Below are 18,659 nucleotides of genomic sequence, written 5' to 3'. Positions count from 1 at the left end.
ATCGAGAGCTCCAGCTCCAATTTCTTTGAGGTTCAGGCTTGGATGCACTGTAGAAATTCGGAGTATGTCCTATTCCTGCTTAAGTCTGGCCTCGACCCAGTCCTTAGCTGCCATGCTTTTGTCCTGAGAGCCTTGTGAGCTTTAACACTGCTGGTTAAAGAAGCTGCTCCATCTCCATCTTGCTCCTACTGATGGTGAAGGAAAGAGTCCAGCTCCTGTCTGGCTGCCCTACAAGGAGAGGTGGTGGCCCCATCTTTCTCCAGCAGCCTGTGCTGCAGAAGATTGACCATTGCCTGGCACATGACCTTCACTGCTGAGAAGACAGGACATGCCTGGCAACCCGAACCCTAACCCTAACATAACGGATTTTTGTGGAACTACAAGGGGGATGCTGTGAAGAGGAAGGGCTGAAACAGCCTCGTTGTCTAACCGAAGTTGTGTGAGCAGAGTTCTGCTTGTGCTTCTCTGGATCCAGTCCATTACATTTTGATGCCAGTGTTAACATGCTAGGAGCCAAATGCTGCCAAATACCATTTTTTGGCAGACACTACTCCAATATACCGATACATTTAACCCATAGTTATAAAAGGTCTGCTGGTAAATTTTCAAAGCCAAGAGGGAGGACCCTGTTTCCTGGTCTAAGAATAATGCCTGAGTAAATCTGGGCATCCCTAACAGAGTTCTGGCTGATGAATCTTGAGGCCAACATCTAAAGGGCCACAGTTTTCCTACCCTCCATCTAAATTCTCTAAAATTTGAAGATGCTCCTTCCAATCTCAGAGCCACACAGCATTTGCGGTTAAAGTTTAGATTTTCTCAGTTGCACTAGGTAGAACTGCCTTTCCCCTCCCTGGTTTGACAAAATTTAAGAATGCCGTATATGGTTCATTCAGCTTCAAGCTTCACAGCTTTTATGTGGAGAGGACAAAGTTAGCATTCTCTATATCAGCTTTCCCAACCTGGCACACTCCAGATATTTTGCACTGCAACTCCCATCATTTTCTCCTTCTGGAAGGCACCAGGTTGGGGGAGGTTCCTTTCTAGTTTATTAATGGTGTTGCATGGCTATTCAATATTGCCCAAAGCCCCAGGTACCAAATTTCCCTCTAATCATTCCCCCTAGAGCTCCAGGCCTACTTTGATGCTCTCAGCTTCCTGGAGATTTGCCAGTTTAGTTTATGGCCTAGGTATGTATGGTATTGGGATTACATTTGTTGCTTGTATCAGTTATCTTCTCATAGAACTTGATGGAGGCAATTGTACCTTATTGATCTTATTCCATTTTCCAGCAGCATTTGTTATCATTGATTAGAAGAAGCTGGTGACATGAGATTCGGTTCACATTTATGGGATTACTCTCTTGTTCCTAGATGGATGATTCTAAAAGGTTATGATAGGTATTTATTTGTGGCTCTGAAGTTTTCTTTTTAGTACTGCAGTATGATCAGTATTAAACATATTTGCTGAGTAGGGTGTTAGCATTTAACAAGTTGAATAATGTTGTTTAATGTTGTTTCCAAAGAAGAGATAGACTAGCTACTTATGTAGAGCTGGCCTAAGACATGTTGCTGCCTGGGACCAAATAAAAATAAATATGATGCACAATGCACTATTATCTCAAGGTTCACAGTACCCAAGGTCAGCAAATTTAGCAGAAGGCAGGAAACACCACAAGTACCTATCCTCCTCCAAGCAAGAACATTCTAACAATAGCCATAGATGCAATAGTTTGCAGTTTGCTGCCCTTTAATGGCAATCAGAATCTGCTACTGGAAATTGTCTTACTTTGTGTAGTGTGAAGGCTGCTATGTGACATTAACTGTATTTTGCTCAAGGAATGGGGTTCCACAAAAGCCTCATAGGGAGTCTGCGAAAAATCTCAAAAATCAAATTTAAAATGGGTTTTAAAATTAAAACACATGAGGCCAACTATTTGATTGTCAGTCGGTGTCCAAGCAGCAAACAAGGAAATGCGTCACATCATTTGGTTCCTAGGACTCTATTGTGTAGTGTTGGGGATCACTGGAAGGACTCATTTGGGATATTACCATATAATTGCTTTATTCATTTGTTATATTTAAAATGTTTCTTCTATATTTCCAAACCTACGATGTTATGGAAAGCATTCAGGCAATAGCAGATGAAAGAAGGAAGAAGGTTGTGGGTTCACTGTGCTTAGTAACAATCAGGGATGGAGTTAGGGTTCCGCAGGAAAAAAACGGTCTTCAGAAAGGTTCCATGACTGAAAAAGCTTGGGAACTGCTGCTCTAGAGAACCTAAATACTAGGCTTTTGGAGAGTTACTGTGTGTCAAGAGTGTCTGTTTCAGTTCTTGAAGCCATGCAGGATTTTGCATTTTTCCTTCTAAATATCATACATTTCATTTTCATTCTGGGATTTTAACCCATAAAATATAATCCCCAAATATGTATATCAGTGTATCAATACATATGTATTGGCATGTATATGTATGACAAGTTTTTTGTGTGTGTGCATACACACTCTTATAGTTTATGTGTACATTCATGCGTGCACACACAATTATATCCACTTAATTGCATTGAAGTGTTTACGCAAATACTGTATTCTGCTTCTTAGGAATATTAATTAGTGTTCATCTTTTCCAGAATGATTTGACTAGGATGAACATGTTATCAGATCTAGAGAAGAACAGAGTGCCTGGATCAGTTTTTAAAAGATTGAAATAAGGAGTGTTTGATTATATTTCATGCAAGTATAATGGTCTGGAAAGAGTGAGAGCTGACAGCTAAAATCTCCATGTTTAGATGCTTGTATACCTCTGACTGCCACATGCTTGGGCCAAGCATAGGCGATCTGCTACTGGCTATTTTTTTTTCAGGTCCTCTAACAGGGCCTTTAGACGTGCTGTTGGCAAGATCAGCGTCCTGGCCCACTTTCAAATTAAAGTCTAGCAATTTCACCCCTCTGGGGGCGGGGGGGAAATAGTAATGATTATGCGAGGCAATTAAACATATGGCTACAAGAGTGAATGCAAGCGAAGGAGCACAGTGACACGTGGTATTTTCCGAAACTTTGGAGCAGGAAGCTTGCAATAAATGGCGGGGAGGGCTTCTTGCAGAATACCGTTGTTTACAAAGGCTGCAACTGCTCCGTTCTGAAAGTGATCGCAGGGCGAACTTTTTATTTTTATGCGCTCAAGGGAAATCGCGGAATACCAAACACCGGAAAGGCGAACACCGGAATCGCCACTTCCTTTCGTCGGCTCTCAAATTCGCTTCCAGTTTCATTAACAATTAACAGGACGAAAGCGGAGTAGTACTTTTTAAATGTGTGTAACCTCAGAAATCACCCCGAAAGTTTATTTCTCCTGCCGAGCTGCATTGCTTCCTCTTTGTGAGTAGTTCCTGCTACAAAATCGCATTTTAAAAAAGGGTTGGAGTTAGGAGAGGCTCCAGTCTAAACTCTCTCCTAAGTTACTTTGGTTGTATATTGGTCAGACACAGGAGAGCGGACAGCAAGCCATTAAATAAAGAAGTTTGCTGTAAATAAAATACCGGTTTTAACATGTGTTCTTTAAATGGCAGAATTTCCGTACCTCTTTTGGATTTCTTGATTCCTAAATTTTACAGTGCAAATACAAAGCGATCCCTTCGTCACTTTTATTACTCTCGGCTTCCTATCCAGCCCTCGTATTGGGGGAAGAGAGTTGGCGAGAGCTTTCTAATGTGCAAATAACATTTTTGAAGAGGGATTTTTTTTAAAAAAAATGAAATGACTGTTTCTTCCTATTGCTTTCAGTGACGCTTCTTTCACGCCCCCACGCCATTTCGTCCACTGAATCGTTTATGGCTTTTTCAAAATCTCCCTCCTTCAGTTGCCTCAGTTTTGCACGCCTCCCTGTTTATTTTCCAGCTCTGAGACTGGTTCTGTTCCCCCCCACCTTAATATTTTGTACGATGCCAAGCTTGGGAGTTTTCACATATTCGCCTCCCCTTTTCTGACTGCAGCCTCCCTCCCCAGCCCCATCAGAGGAAATATTACAATGTTGCAAGCTGACGTAAGGACATTACAAGGAAAGGGCTACATTTCGGAGTGTTTATGAAAAGCCTCAGTACTGTACTGTCACCAGGGGGCATGCAATAGAATGCATTTCGTCCAACATTTGGAATAATGATCATTTAGCAACCACCGCGACCACCACCACTACGACCAAAAAAAATAAAAAATAAAAAAGCTCCAGTGAGCTTTGGAGCCCGCGCCAAGCAGAGGAGCCATGCAGCCAAACTTTCAGGAACCCCTTGGTTATTTTTCTGACATTGCGAGCTCGCCCTTGAGGATGGCTTATTGAATTCTCCGGGTTTTGTTTTGCGCTCTAAAAAAATCCTTTCCACCTCTCCTGCCGCCTCTGGCCCTGGCAGATTTGCTTTCCTTCGGCAAAAGAGGAGAGAAGCAGGCAAGCTACCTAGCAGCAAAGAAGCCGCAGCAAGACGCCCTGCCTTCTTGCTTGTCTCCGCGCTCGCTCGCTCGCTCGCGCTCTCTCTCTCGCACACACGGCTCGCTTGCCTTGGGAGTCCAGTGTTGTTTTGAAGGGAGCTAACATGGCGACGGTGCCCGTCTATTGCATCTGTAGGCTGCCCTACGACGTAACCCGCTTCATGATCGAGTGCGACGCCTGCAAGGACTGGTTTCACGGCAGGTAACACAAAGCGATCGGGCCTTTCCCCCCGCTCTGGGGCAGAGATCCCCCTCCTCTCGCTTGGGGCCTTTCTCCTCTGCTGCTCGCCGGGGCACCGAGCGCGAGCGAGGGAGCGAGCGAGCAGCCAGCGAACGAGCGAGCGAGCGAGGGAGAGATGGTGGGCTTGGAGCTGCCTCCGCCGCCGCCGCCGCTCTGTGCAGTTTTCCAACAGGCCTTTTCGGAGAGGAGGAGGAGGAGGAGCCACTCGCCCTTTTCCCTCTCTTGTATTTTTTTTGTTTTGTTTTGTTTTGTAAATTGTCGAGCCCGGGCGCACACAATGGGCGCCCCCCCTCACTGGGGCTCCGGTGTCATGGGGCTGCGGGGGGTGGGGGAGAGCTATTGTCCTTTCCTCGGGGAGGGGAGGGCTGGCTGGCTGGTGCCGAGGGGTGGCCTTAAAAAAATCGTCATTCTTATCCCTACGTTTTTTGGCTTCTGCTTTTTGGCCCGCGGCCGAGCCCCCCGTGTGTGTATAATGGGGGAGTCGCGGAGAAGATTTAAGGTTGGACCCCCCCTTCTCACTTTCTCCGGAGAAGGCATGGGGAGCGCGGGAGGCGGGTGGGTGAGGAGCGCGGTTCCACAATGTCTGGCTAAGCGAGAGCTGCCAGTCAGCCAGCCAGCCAGCCAGCCACGGGGAAGGGCTGCTGCGGGCCGAGCGGCAGCCCCTCGGGCTCTGGCGGCAGAGGCGGCTGCCGCGGAGTCCGGCTGCCGGAGTGCCCTCTCCCCGCGCCTCTCCCGCGCGGAGAGGCGGCCACTCGCCTCGAGGCTCCCGCGGGAGGGGGCAGCTGGGGGTGTTTCCTCGCCTGATAGGCACACACTGGGCGGGCGGGCGGGCGGGCGAGCGGAAGGGTCCCGAGTGGAGACGGAGCCTGGGCGCTACACGGGGCGGGCGGGAGAGCGAGCAAGCGCGCTGGGGCTGGGGCTGGGCAGGGCTTCCCCCAGAGAGGAGCCGACAGGCGGGCGCAGGGAAGGGAATCCCCCGCCGCGCGGGCTCCAGGAGCCCGAAGCGGGCGCCTCTTCGCCGCCTCGGCCAGCCTGTGGCGTGGCACCCGTGAAGCGCCGGAGCGCTGCCTGTGGCCGGAAGGACTCGCTCACACCACGGGGGGGAAGAAGGGGGACGACGGAGGCTTTCCCCTGCGCGAGCGCCCGAGGGAGAGCTGCCTTGCAGAGGCGCCCGCGGAGGCTGCCACGTCCTCCTCTTGCACTTTCGAGGTCCCCTGTTCTCCTCTCCTTCATTGCTGCTGCTGCTGCTGCTGCTGCTGCTGCTGCTGCGGCTGCTATTTAAAAAGAAGCGTAGGGAAGCAATGCTGCTCCTCTCTTCCCGCAGATGGGGATCCGCAGAAAGGTTTGGGCTTCGCTGCAGCGCTCTAGGATGGCAGCGGTAGCGGCGGCTGTGTAGAAGCAGCAGCAGCAGCGGTGGCGGCAGCAACTGCAAAGATTGTTTTAATTCTCCTTGTCCTCCGACGACTATGGAATGTGAGACAATGTAACACGGAAAGGCTGGAAACTCCCTCGGCCAGACGTTCAGCTTCTGATTTGTATTTGATGTGTCCAGGAGGGGGGCGCGGAGGAGGTCCTCTCCCACCCTTACGCGACGCGCTTTTGTCGTGCTTCTCGGCTGTAATTATCGCTTCACCTCGCCCGAGCGGCTCCGATTGTCCTGCTGTAGAGCAAATGCGATGATCCCGATCTTTGTGGCTCGCCTTGGAGGGCTTGTGTTGCATGCGGAAGGCGGGCGAGTCGTTCATAAAAAATCGGAGCTGCAGGGAAGACGCGGGCTGGCTGGCTGGCTGGGGGCGTTGTGTAGATTTCACCTGGATTTCCAAACAGTCATTCTTAAGCAGAGGGAAAAGGAGATCTGGTGTGCAAACCGAAAGACCTTGGATACACGCAAACGGCATGGCAAGAGAACGGGCCTTCTCGCTGTGAGAGATGGGACTGCCCAAGTTAAGCGCCTTTATCAGCCTTTGATTCGTGTCCGCGTGTTTCCCTCCTACAAATCAATCGGAGGTGAAAGTGTTTAATGTCGTCCGGGTCAGAGCCCGTGTTAGGGATGGGGCAGGAATTTAGCCTCGGATCTGTGCGGAGGCTTCTCTGTTAAATAATAATCGTCTGGCTTCTTTAGTGAAGGAGTACTTCCTTGCAACGTGGTTTCTTGAGAGTAGCAGAGGAGGTATCTCGGCTGGTTGGTACTCATGAAACTCAATTTCAGGGACAAGGATGATTGCCTCCCGGCTGAGGAATAGAGAAAGTAGCTTTAAATGAACTGACTTGACAACTCTGTGATTGCCTTCTTGATGTTTAATACTTTTACATTAGCCTGTAATGATGTATTTATTTTATGGCTTTGACCATCACTGTGTTCTGTGAATTGTTTACAGAAAGTGATAGCTTCTGGTGCGATCTAGTATGATCTGATCTGATCTTTAACAATAGTTAGAGAGCCAGTGTGATTAAGAATTTGTTTAAAACTCACAATAAAACAAAGACAAAATAGCACAATGAGTTTAAACATCAGCAGCAGTGCTATTGCTTGATTTTGCCTGCTGCCCTCTAACAAAAGATTCCCAGAGTGGCTTACACAATAGAAGACGCTAAGAGCAATAAGTACAACTATTTAAGGATCCAAAATTCCTGGGAGAAGAGGCAAAGCTTTGCCAGGCTCTGATTAGGTACTGTGAGCCCCAGGAGAGCTGCAGGAGAGGCCCTTTCATGAACACACCACTGCAAAGTTGAAGGCAGCCTGATTTCATTCAGAGGGAGCAATTGGTGAAAGGCCTCTGAAGATGACCTAAGAGTACAGGTAGGAGCATATGGGGGGAGATTATTTCCTTTAGCTAAGTTGGTCCCAAGGCTTTAAAAGTCAACACTGACGATTTAAATGAAGTCCAGAAACATGATCATGTCGATCAATCCCAATTAGTTGCCTAGCAGTTTTTTTGTGGATTAACTAAAGATGCCAAACTGTTCTCTAAGCTTGCTCCACATCTAGTGCATGGCAGTAATTCAGCTAGAAGGGTACCAAAATTCAGGTGGCTGTCAGCAAGTGCTCACTGTCATAGCTGCTGTATCAGCCTAAGTTGATGGAAGGCACTCCTAGGAACTGGGGCCACCTGTGTCTCAAGTGACACCCACAAACTGTGTGAGGCTAGTTGAACATCACTGAGATAGGCTGATGAATCACCTGCAAATCATACCTCTGCCTTGTCTGAAATGAGCTTCAGTTTATTGGCCTTATCTAGTCCATGATATGCTGGCATACCAGTTCAGGACATCCACTCTCTCACCTGTATTCAATGAAAAGGAGATGGAAAGCCAGTTTCATCTCTGTGCAGCCCTCCTTCCCCAGAGGTTTCATATAGATATTCAATAGCATGGCAGAGAAAACTTATCCCTGCGGAATCCTATGATGTAATTGCTATAGAACTGTGTAGTAATCCCACTGCACCACCTTCTAAAACTGGCTGTATACATAGGAATGAAACCACTGTAAATCAGTACCTCTAACTCAGGGCCACCAACTGGGGTAAAAAACAGTGGGGCACATAATAAACAAAAAGTAGAAGTAAAATGCCACCAGCAAAAAAAAAAACAAAAAAAATCAGTAAAGAACTAAGGGCTGTAAAATAACTTTAAATGCTTAAGTAAACTTAAAAGGGCTTTGATTGGTCCCCAAAAGACTGTATCTTAGCCTTTTTGCGGGTGCAAGGGATTCCAAAAAAAAAAAGGCCCTTTCTGTTGTATCCTTTGCGTCAGGCAGGTAGAAATGTGCACACTGTCTGGAGTGCCTTGGAGGAAAGGCAGAATATAAGTTTATTAAATACTTATCTTTGTATTATATTTAGCTTAAGTTTTTGTATGTTGACAAAAATTACATACAAATCTTTCTTGCTTTGCATCATCTGTCTGATGTATATGTACAAGATTGCTTGACTATTGAGCAATAAATTAACTAACTTAAGAAGAAACAACAGCAAGCACTAAGCCATATGAAGAAAACTAAAGAGATCAAAAAAAAACCCTAAAGAGATCAAAACTTCAGTAGCCTTGAAGTAGTAAGGGTGCAATCCTGACAGAAGCAAACTTGGTATTATCTCTACCCCATTTACTGCTGGTAAGATATGTTGACTCCTGACTATCCAGGAGATCTGGGTTCTAGTCCCCACTCATCCCCGAAACTTGTCAGGTGACTTTGGCTCAGTCACAAACTCTCAGCCCAACCTACCTCACAGAGATGTTGTTGGGAGGATTAAAACTGGAGCTGTGTAAACTTCCTTGGCTTCCTTACAAGAGGAAAATGTGGAATATGCATGCAACGCAATAATAATATTAATAATAATAAAAAATACTGGCGGCAGAAGCACTCTTCACTTCCTCATCTTCTTACCTTGAATATGTCATTTGACAAACTTTTTTGCCCACTTACCTGGGCTCTTTCAGAGGGGGAAGGAAAAAGCCTGGAGGGGCCTCAGATAGTAGAAAGGACATGATACAAGCTGTCCTCTCCTTCCTGTCCCCTAAAATGCCCCTGTTATCTTCTCTTGGAGATTAGTGTCCAGCCTTGGATCTGGGAATCCTAAATAACCTATGGCTTCTCAGATGCTGTCTAGAGGCTGTAATATTGCTTTCTGAGTCATTTTAAACTATTAAAGGCTTTTTCATATGCTATAGTTTGTGACAGGATGACCTCAGCCCATTCCTATGCAGGGTTGGGTGCACCAAAGCCCACTGGTCTCATTAGGGTTAGACTCTTGAAGCAAGATAAGACCACGCTGCTTGTAGACAGCCTAAGAACAGAAATTGGACACAGCAGGTATTTATTTATTTATTTGGGGCATTTCTATCCTGTCCTATACAAATGTCTCAGCATGGCAATGCAAAACAGTACGGTGGCCGCATACAAAAATATAATATAAATATCCAATAAAACAGTTCATACTTAAAATATATTTGTGAGCCGCCCCGAGGCTTCGGCAAGGGGCGGCATAGAAATGTTTTAATAAATAAATAAAAAATAAAAATACAGGGGAAATAAAAAGGTTTTGGATTGGTGCCAAAATGAATAAAGGCACATTTCTCTGGGGAACAGGTTCCAGAGCTGGGGCACTACCACAGAAAAGGTCCTTCTCCAGGTAGCCATTCTCCTGATCTCATTCAAAGAGGGCTCCCAGAGAAGGACCTCACACATGGATCTGAGGGGACAGGCAGGTGTAAAAGGAAGGAGATGCTCCTTCAGATACCCAGGCTCTAAACTGTGTAGGGCTTCGTACGTCATCATTAGCACCTTAAAGTGGGCCTGGATTTCATTTGGTAGCCAGTACAGACTCTATAAGGGTTGCTGTTATATGGGCATGTCCACCTGTCCCTGTCAAAAGCCTGGCTGCTCCGTTCTGTAGCAGCTGAATTATCTGGACCGTCATCAAGGGAAGCCCCATGTAGAGTGCATACTCCACCATAGGTATGGTGTGGGGCTGGCCCTGCCACTTGACAGAGAAAGGCAACTGCCCCAGGTAGTAGCCATCAGCACTTCCTCCTGATGCCCCAGGCCAGTAGCCACTTTTTGGAAGACAGAAATCATGTGTGTTATACATGACCAGTTTTGCACCTACAAAAGTAGCCTAAGGCCTTCAGGTGTTGTAGAGGACACTGTCCCACCACCACTGTTGAAGTCAACCAACTACTAGTCCAGTTCCCTTGATAATTTTTGTCTTTTGCAAAACACTGTAAGGCAGCCCTGGTGATATGTGCCATACACCTGCCTCCACTATATCCTGCTGCTCTGCTCACCTTTCTTTAAAAATGTCCACTTAACTACAGAGAGTGTGTGCATTCATTCTCTGTAGAATCAAGTGTTGAAGAATATATAATATGTTGTAGTTAAAGTTATGAAATGTGTCATATCAAAGTGATTTCTTGTCCCTATTTTACTTAAATATATATATATTTCTTTTCTGCCAACCATACACTCAGAGTGGGATCATTAAGACACAACAAATACAATAAATCACATGTATTTTTCTAAAAAAAATCTGTATAACATGCAGGGTTTTTTTGTACCATGTATGGCACTTTTTATCTATGTATTCCTTTAAAAAAATACAGCCTATATATACTTTGAATGTGGCATACATATGCTTTGAAGACAAATATAACCAACATGAGCTAAAATGTTGCAGGCTGTTCATGCAATTTAAGATAAAACCTTGAACAGGATTGAGTATGTGGCTTATTCCTATATTGTTTACATGACGGAATGTAGGGCGGTCCATTCCTGTGGTCCTTCTACCCATTTTAAGGGGTAAGTTTTAATAGAGTGTGAGAATACATACACACATTGCTGTGCTTGCATTATACACTATGCCTTATGCAGAATGGAGCAGACATATGTTGGTTCACTGCCTCATTTGAGGCAAAGTAATGTAAGTCTGTGATTGTGTGAACCAGCCCTAAGTTTGTTTGAATGACTTTTTGCAAGGAAAAAAAAAGGTAAGATCCATCTTACCTTCTGCTTTTCTTTTTGTGCCTGCATTACGCATGTGGGGCCCATCTTGGCAAATAAAAATTATAAATAATCAGTTGAGTACCCATGCTAAACAAGGTTTGTGTGAAATAACTTCAGTGAGTAATTGATGGCTGGTCAGCATACAAAAATAAATAAATATGTATGCATTTAAAAGATGAAATGTTATTAAAATACAAATATAATCATAATATTACATAAAGGGAATGGTGATGTGGTTATAGCTCTTACAACTGCTCATAGGAACCTGCCAGGATAAAAGTCTGTGCACACAACAACACTGTAAAATGTAATTTGAAAACTAGAAGAGACTGCATACAGTTCTCTCCACAGATAATAAATTAGTTCAGTAGTTCTTTATAGGTTGGTCCAGAAGCTGCAACTGCTTGGCTGTTGTTGGGAGCTGCCCGTTTTAAGCATGTGACTCTTTTGCTGAGCAAACTGCTCTTATTGCCAATTTGCTACTAACCCAAGTTTAAGCTTTATTACTAGTGCAGGATATTTGGGAGAATGGCTTGTTATCAGCCTGCCCAGACACTGAGGTCAGGTTCTCCTATTCTACATGATGGTTGTTATTACATGTGGTCAAGCCATTTCCATCTTATAACGTCCATATGAATGGGTGCCCTATGACATGTCCTGCCCTTGATAGCCCTGCTCCTTCATGTAATTGACTGGTCTCCCTCTTTTCCTTCTTCCTTTGACTTGATGTCAACTTTCAGCATTACCGTGTTATCCTGTGAGTCTTGCCTTCTCATGATGCGCCTGAAAGTGTACTGTGCTGTCATTTTGCTTCTAGAACAAGTTCTGGCTTGATCTCATCCAGGACCCATTTGTTTGTCTTGATGTTGGCCTAGATTATTTGCAAAGCTCTTTTCCAGCTACATGCTTTGAACGTATCCATTTTCTGCCTGTCAGCATTTTTCACTGTCCAGGTGGCACACCCATACATAATCATTGGTAATACAATAGTGTGGATTGATCTTGGCCTCGGTCTTGAGTGAAATGTCCTTATACTTGATTATCTTTTCTACTTCTTTTATTGCTATCCATCCAAATCTCAGTGTTCTTTTAACTTCATGGCTGTAGCCTCCCTTTGAACTGATGATTGAGCCAAGGAATACAAAATATTTTGCAATTTCAATTTCTTCACTGTTGACTTTAAAGTTGTGTGATCCTTCTGTAGTCATTATTTTTGCTTTCTTAATGTTCAGCTGCAATCCTGCTTTAGCACATTCTTCTTTCAGTTTCACCAGGAGTAATTTCAAATCATTGATGCTTCTGCCTGTTACGTGGCATTATCTGTATATCTTAAATATTAATATATCTCCTGTCATTTTTACTCTTCCTTGAACCTAATCTAGCTTTCCTTATTATACATTTTGAATACAGATTGAACATAGAGGGAGATAAAATCCACCTTTGTCTGTTGTCCTCACATGTAGGAAACCATTCTGTTTCTCCATATGCTGTCCTAAAAATAGCTTCTTGTCCACCCTACAGGTTACACATCATGAGAATCAAGCACTGAGGCACACTAATTTCTTTCAGGACCATCCATAGCTTCTTCTGATACACATAGTCAAAGGTTCTTTTGCTGAAAAGCATAGACTGATCTTCTAAAATTCTTTGGTGTTCTCCAGTAGTCAATGCATATTTGTGATATGCCTTGTGTGCCTCTTCATTTTCAGACTCTAGTTCAAATGCCGGACATTTCTTGCTCCATGCAGGGTAACATTCTTTGTTGCAGCACTTTGAACCTTACTTGGCTCACATGGGAAATAAATGCAATGGCCCAACATATTTGCTGTATTTTGCATCTCCTTTCTGGAGGATTGGAATACATATAGAATGTTTCCCATGTGTGGACCATTGCTTCATTTTCCATATTTGTTGGTATATTCTTGTTAAGATTTGGACTTACATGGTCTCTGCAGCTTGAAATAGTTTTATTCCAACCAAGTGCTTCCACTTCTCTTTCTAATATTGTTGGTTCTTCCTCAGAGAATTCTTCCTTGAAGCATTCTGTCATCATTTTATCCCTTATGTTCAGCTCTTGATAAAAAATTAATATCATTAAGAGAAAAATCCTACTGAATAGATGCTCATAGGTTGGAGGGCTCAGAGCTCAACAGGGCAGGAAGAACAGCAGCTATGTTTTGCCTTCCCTTAAAGTTAAGGAGGCCTCTGACCCATTTAACTCATCTGCCTTGATGGGGATGGAAGCTGAGATGCCTTTGGATCCAGTGGATCTATGGCCTCTGCTCTTTTTTCCCTCCTATCCTCTAGAATGTTTCTCTCTATCTTTCTTCTTCTTCCCAAGGTTGCAGCTCAGTCCTTGGAAACGGTAGCCACCGTGGAAATTCTAGTATGGTTGCTAAGGGGTGGTTAGAAAATTCACACTCAATTTTTCCTCATCAGGGCTGTAGCAATGTCTATGACCTTGAAAGAGGAAATCTTCAGAATCTTCTGGCCCCTAAACCTCACTGTCTAGGGGCCTAGGATATGGCTCTATAAGTATGATACGCTACACATAATGTTTAATAACTACATCACAGTATTTTGAAGGCAATCTGGTATTCAGTTATTTGTATTCCAGACTGAGTATTCACTAGTGCTAGAAAAATATTTCAAAATATTTTTCAAGTGCACAGGAATTGAAAACACATATTTGCAAGCCAGATTTGAAGTTGTTAATATGGTACTCTCATTACAGTTTCTAATCCAGACCATTGATGAGTAATAATCTTTAACTTTCCAAAGAAATTAACTACCTTGAACCATTTCTGTCAGATTTATGTTGTCTCTTTACCTGCACATTGTTGAAAACAATATTGTGTCTTCTTTGCTCAATTGGTTTGTTCAAAGTATAAAAGCACCAGGATTCAATGAATTCTGTAGTTTTTCATGGTGCTTTCTAGAACAGTCTAAGGTGATTTCAGTCACTGAAACAAATAAAAAGATAAAAGGATTTGGTGCTTATAGAACTGTAATGGCTGCTTTTCATTAAATATAAATAACATGCTCAATGTTATTAGGAGCTACAGCCTTCATAGGGAAAAATGACATTTTGAAAGAATGAAATTTGCAGGAATTCATGTTTTGTGAACCTTCTGGTATGTCTTACGAAACAGTACATTATATTTCCTAATAATTGGACACCTTTTCTGAAGGAAGGGAATATTACTTATTGCTTAAGAGAAACATTTCAAGGATGAGAGAAGTTGTATAATATTGTGGTCTTTGTTCTGGAGGCAACACTACTGCTTAGTGGTAGAGTTAGGCCTAGATGGCTATTTGGTCCATTGACAGCAGTCTGAAGAAGAAATGCCTGGCTGAACCATAAGCAAACAAGTTCTAAACTTTCTTCAAAGTCCTTGCTTCTCTTGGTCTGCTGTGCAAATGATTATTCGTGATTGTTCCAAAAGTAACCACAGTACTTTGTCTTAGAACCATTAGATACAGTTGACTGCAAGTTAAAATACAAGAGCACTTGAATAGAACCAGGGACTTTTGGGGAAATGTGGAACAGAAAGAGGGCTAACTGAAGACCTGTCACTGGCATGAGAGACATGAACTACGTGCAAAACAAGTCAGCACTATCTTAATTGATGCAGTTTCTAAAATTTTGATTTGGGTAGATAAATCTTGTTAATCCCAGCAACACTCTCTTGTTACTAAGCAGTGAGTACCGCATAGCTGGCAGTGTTGACATTTGCCTTCTGAATTTGCCTTGATCTTGCCCATATATTTTACCACTAACAGTAGTGGTAAGCTAATGCTCTAATGTGGAAGCAATGTTCATACATGGACATTCCCACAAACCTGCCTACTCCTTTCTCCCCTCTGTAGCCAGAATAAATTACATCTGTTTAGTAAGTAGATGTAAGAAGAGCTAGAAGAAGTGTATGTTGGGGGGGAAATCTTTTATATTGTCTACATCCAGATATTTGTACAGAGGTGCATCTGGGGGGAAGTAGGCAAATATAGCTATGCCTACTGAAATTCAGCTGTGGACTGAAATTTGAAAATTGGGGAGCAAGATGAATGTATATGTTCTAAAAAGACATATACATTCCTATTGGTACAATCATAACTGTAACTGATTGATTTGGGCCAGTTTTGCAAGATACCTTAATTATACAATGTATTAGCTGCAATCAGATATTTTTCATTCCAGATATTTTGCACCCATGTGGGATGTTGCCCAGGTATTAAACAAGTATCCTGCAGCAACTTTTGGCATGGCAGTTGGAGATTACAATGACAGTGAAAATACATATGTCAGTAGTTGATCCTTTCTTGACCTGCGTATGACAGTCAGTGAAATAGTTCTTGATCTTCAAAAAAAGTTATTCCATGCTTGTGCATGTTCTGAAAAACACCTCAGTGTCTCATCCTAGAATTCCAAATAGCTGGCATACATACAGTAAACAGAAAATAATGGGCTCATTCAATAATGTAAAAACAGGGACATAAATTAGGGAAAATCATGCATGCATGGTGGCTCCATTGTCCAGTTGGCTTTTCTCTGCCAGTCTGCCTACAAGAGATTTCCTATTGATATCAGTGTGGGGAGAAATGCTGCATTTGCAAAGGGCATGCCTTCCATGCTAAAATAAAAGGCTCTCCCATTAGCTTTTGCTGTCCAGGTAGTCCAGGGGCAATAAGACAAGTGTGGTGTAGTGGCTAAGAGCATGGGACTGGGACTCAGGCGATCTGGGTTTGAGTCCCCACTCAGCCATGGAGCCAACTGGGTGACTTTGGGCCAGTCACAGACTCTCAGCCCAACCTACCTCACAGGGTTGTTGTGGGGATAAGATGGAGGAGGAGAATGTAGTAAGCTGCCTTGAGCCCTTTGTAGGAAAAAGGCAGGCTATAAATAAATAAATAAATAAATAAATAAATAAGCAGAGAAAATCTGTCTTCCAGGTAGGAAGGTCTTCCTATGCACAGTTCAACAGGCTCATGTAAGAAATTCACTTTTGCTTTTTTAATGCAATTTTTTAACCATTGTGATGAGAGAGCTAATGCTGAAAATGAGATGGCAACACTAATAATGGTGGCTGGAAAGGAAAATGAAGTTCATTTTATCCCAACGTCTGTTTGTTCATTGAGGAAAAACTTCTTAGGAGTTCAGATTTCACATCTGACTCTTTGCAACTTCAGAATAAGGTATTGCAAAATAATTGCAACATAATCTCCAATTGTATTTGTTTGGAAAATGAGCAGATAAGGTGCATTCCTCTGGTTTCAAATCAGTTTTTAGCCTTAGTGCATTAAGCACAAGGGGAAGCATCTCTCAGTATTCTCACAAGCCTATGAACAGTACATGGGAATGTAGTTACATAGAAAGTATATTTGTACCTCTGTGAAGAGGTATTCAGTGACATCGCTGACATAGAGACAATTTGGAAAGCTTAATGTCCATGTATCTTTTAACAGAGTTTTGTAAGGAGATTATTGTAGCTTTTCTAATTTCTGAGTTATGTTTTCAATAAGAATAGTATGCTTTTGAATTTTAAAGCAAATTATTGTTTTTGTTAGAACATTTCTTTTAAAATACGTGCTGCATTTGACAATGCCATTCACAGACGTTGTGATTTTCATATGGATTTGCAGCAATTATAATGTTGTACAGGTAGCACAAAACTGTATAATCCCAGTAGGTTCACAGTTCCCAGTAAGCCAGAAATCTGCAGCCTTAGGTGATATGCTTTATTTTTGTGTAAAAATACACAGTGTGTTGTGTGCTACTATATCTTTGATTAAGATGGCTATTCAGCATTCAATCAATTATGTAAAGATGTGCACTGGATAAAGAACATTTGCTTCTGTGCTATTAGAATGGACCAAAGTTTGTCTTTAATGGACTTGGATTAATGATTTTGGTTAGGCTGTGTTAATAGTCATATTTAAATAACACATTCCTTTGCTTTTGTGGAAGTCAGATGCTCTGACTGATGGTGTTTTGAAGCACAATCACATAAAAAATGAAGAAGAAGCAAAGGGCATCTTTATGTGTAGTAACACGATTTAAGAATAGGATAAATTTTTCTGTAAGCGTGAACTCAAGGACAGAAACTTGGAAAAATATTCCTAGAAGCAATAAGCGTACAGTGGTGTCTCGTACTTTGAATGACCCTAGGTTCAAATTTTCCAGAGTTTGAATACTAAAATTGTTCCAAAGTCTGAACGATGCTTCTAAGTTGGAACTGAACATGCACTGTAAAACATGCAGTTGCTGTAGAAACATCATCTGTTTGATCATTTTCAGTGCCTTTTCAGTGTGTGCTTTTTCAAGTGTTTCAGTGCTTTTTCTCACTTTATATTTTGGTTATATATATAACCCCTACATATTTATATTTGCTGTTTAAGTTTATCAAGATGGGTGTTTTTTAGGGACTGGGAATGGATTAGTTCACTTTCCGTTGAATGGGAAACATTGCTTTGGACTTTGAACGATTCAGAGTTCAAACAGCCTCCTGAAACGAATTCAGTTCAAAGTATGAGACACCACTGTATATGGTTTACAAGAGTAAAGTTTCTGCCTTTCTGTGTGTGATCAGAGAATTATACACTTAATTAAAGCTAAATTGATATCTGTTCCTCCAAAATTTTCTAAATTTTAGTCCACTTGTAGTATAGATTTTGTGTACAGTTCTACTCCTGAGGAAAATAAGTTTTTTAATCTTCTCTGGGTGAGTTTTTGCATTTCCATATTATGCTTTTGTAAAATAGTTTTCAAATGTCAATTTATATAATTATACAAAATATATATTGTGAGGTTCAAAATAAAATAGACTCTCAGTTAACTGGCATCTACGGGAATTGGTAGGTACCAGATACATGTAGTTTCAGGTTGTTTGAGAGTTACTATTAAAAATAGGCCTAACTACAGTAATACTATACCCTGTACCATACCCTTCCCTACTCTATCCTACCCTACCCTACCCTACCATAAACTCTGTGTTGAATTGATATTAATACTGGAATACAGTAATTAAAAGCAAATTAAGCCAAATAAAGACAAACTTCTACTTCTGGGACTGAACCTTAATGCCATAGATCGTTAACAATCAATATTAAATTCCCCCATGAGCACTCTCACCTTTCTCAAGCCTTTTTCATATCTCCATCTTCTACTTGAGGGTAAGCACTGTGTGTTTACACTGCCTGTTTTGGCATACTTGGGCTTGGGTAAGAGCACAAGATTTGAACAACAATAGATCCCAACTGGCTGGCATGTTTACACATGGTGAACTGGTGTGAGTGGGAGACAAACGTGCGGTGTGGGAAGCATGGGCTTACTCAAGGCATAGTGTGGCGTGCCAAGTTTAAACTTACCTTTCTGCTAGAAATTGATTTTATTTTAATTTTTAGTTAAAGTATTATTTCTTTGCTCTTTTGCCAGTTGCTTGATTTC

The 18,659-nt window shown here is 42.6% G+C and overlaps 1 protein-coding gene across 1 annotated transcript in view; it reads left to right on the top strand.

The window, feature by feature from the left end:
• The first annotated feature begins 4,040 nt into the window (after window positions 1-4,040).
• PHF2 (PHD finger protein 2) overlaps window positions 4,041-18,659 on the top strand; it is a 129,591-nt gene continuing 114,972 nt past the window's right edge. The window contains 1 exon segment of the mRNA XM_044451189.1: window positions 4,041-4,677. Within this exon segment, the coding sequence (XP_044307124.1) occupies window positions 4,580-4,677 (98 nt within the window). The 5' untranslated portion in view covers window positions 4,041-4,579.

The sequence above is a fragment of the Varanus komodoensis genome, unplaced genomic scaffold (assembly GCF_004798865.1).
Source record: "Varanus komodoensis strain SLA01 unplaced genomic scaffold, ASM479886v1 scaffold6_2, whole genome shotgun sequence".
Taxonomy (NCBI): Eukaryota; Metazoa; Chordata; class Lepidosauria; order Squamata; family Varanidae; genus Varanus; species Varanus komodoensis.
The sequence above is the reverse complement of the archived record's forward strand: the minus strand, read 5'-3'. Positions and strand labels throughout refer to the sequence as shown.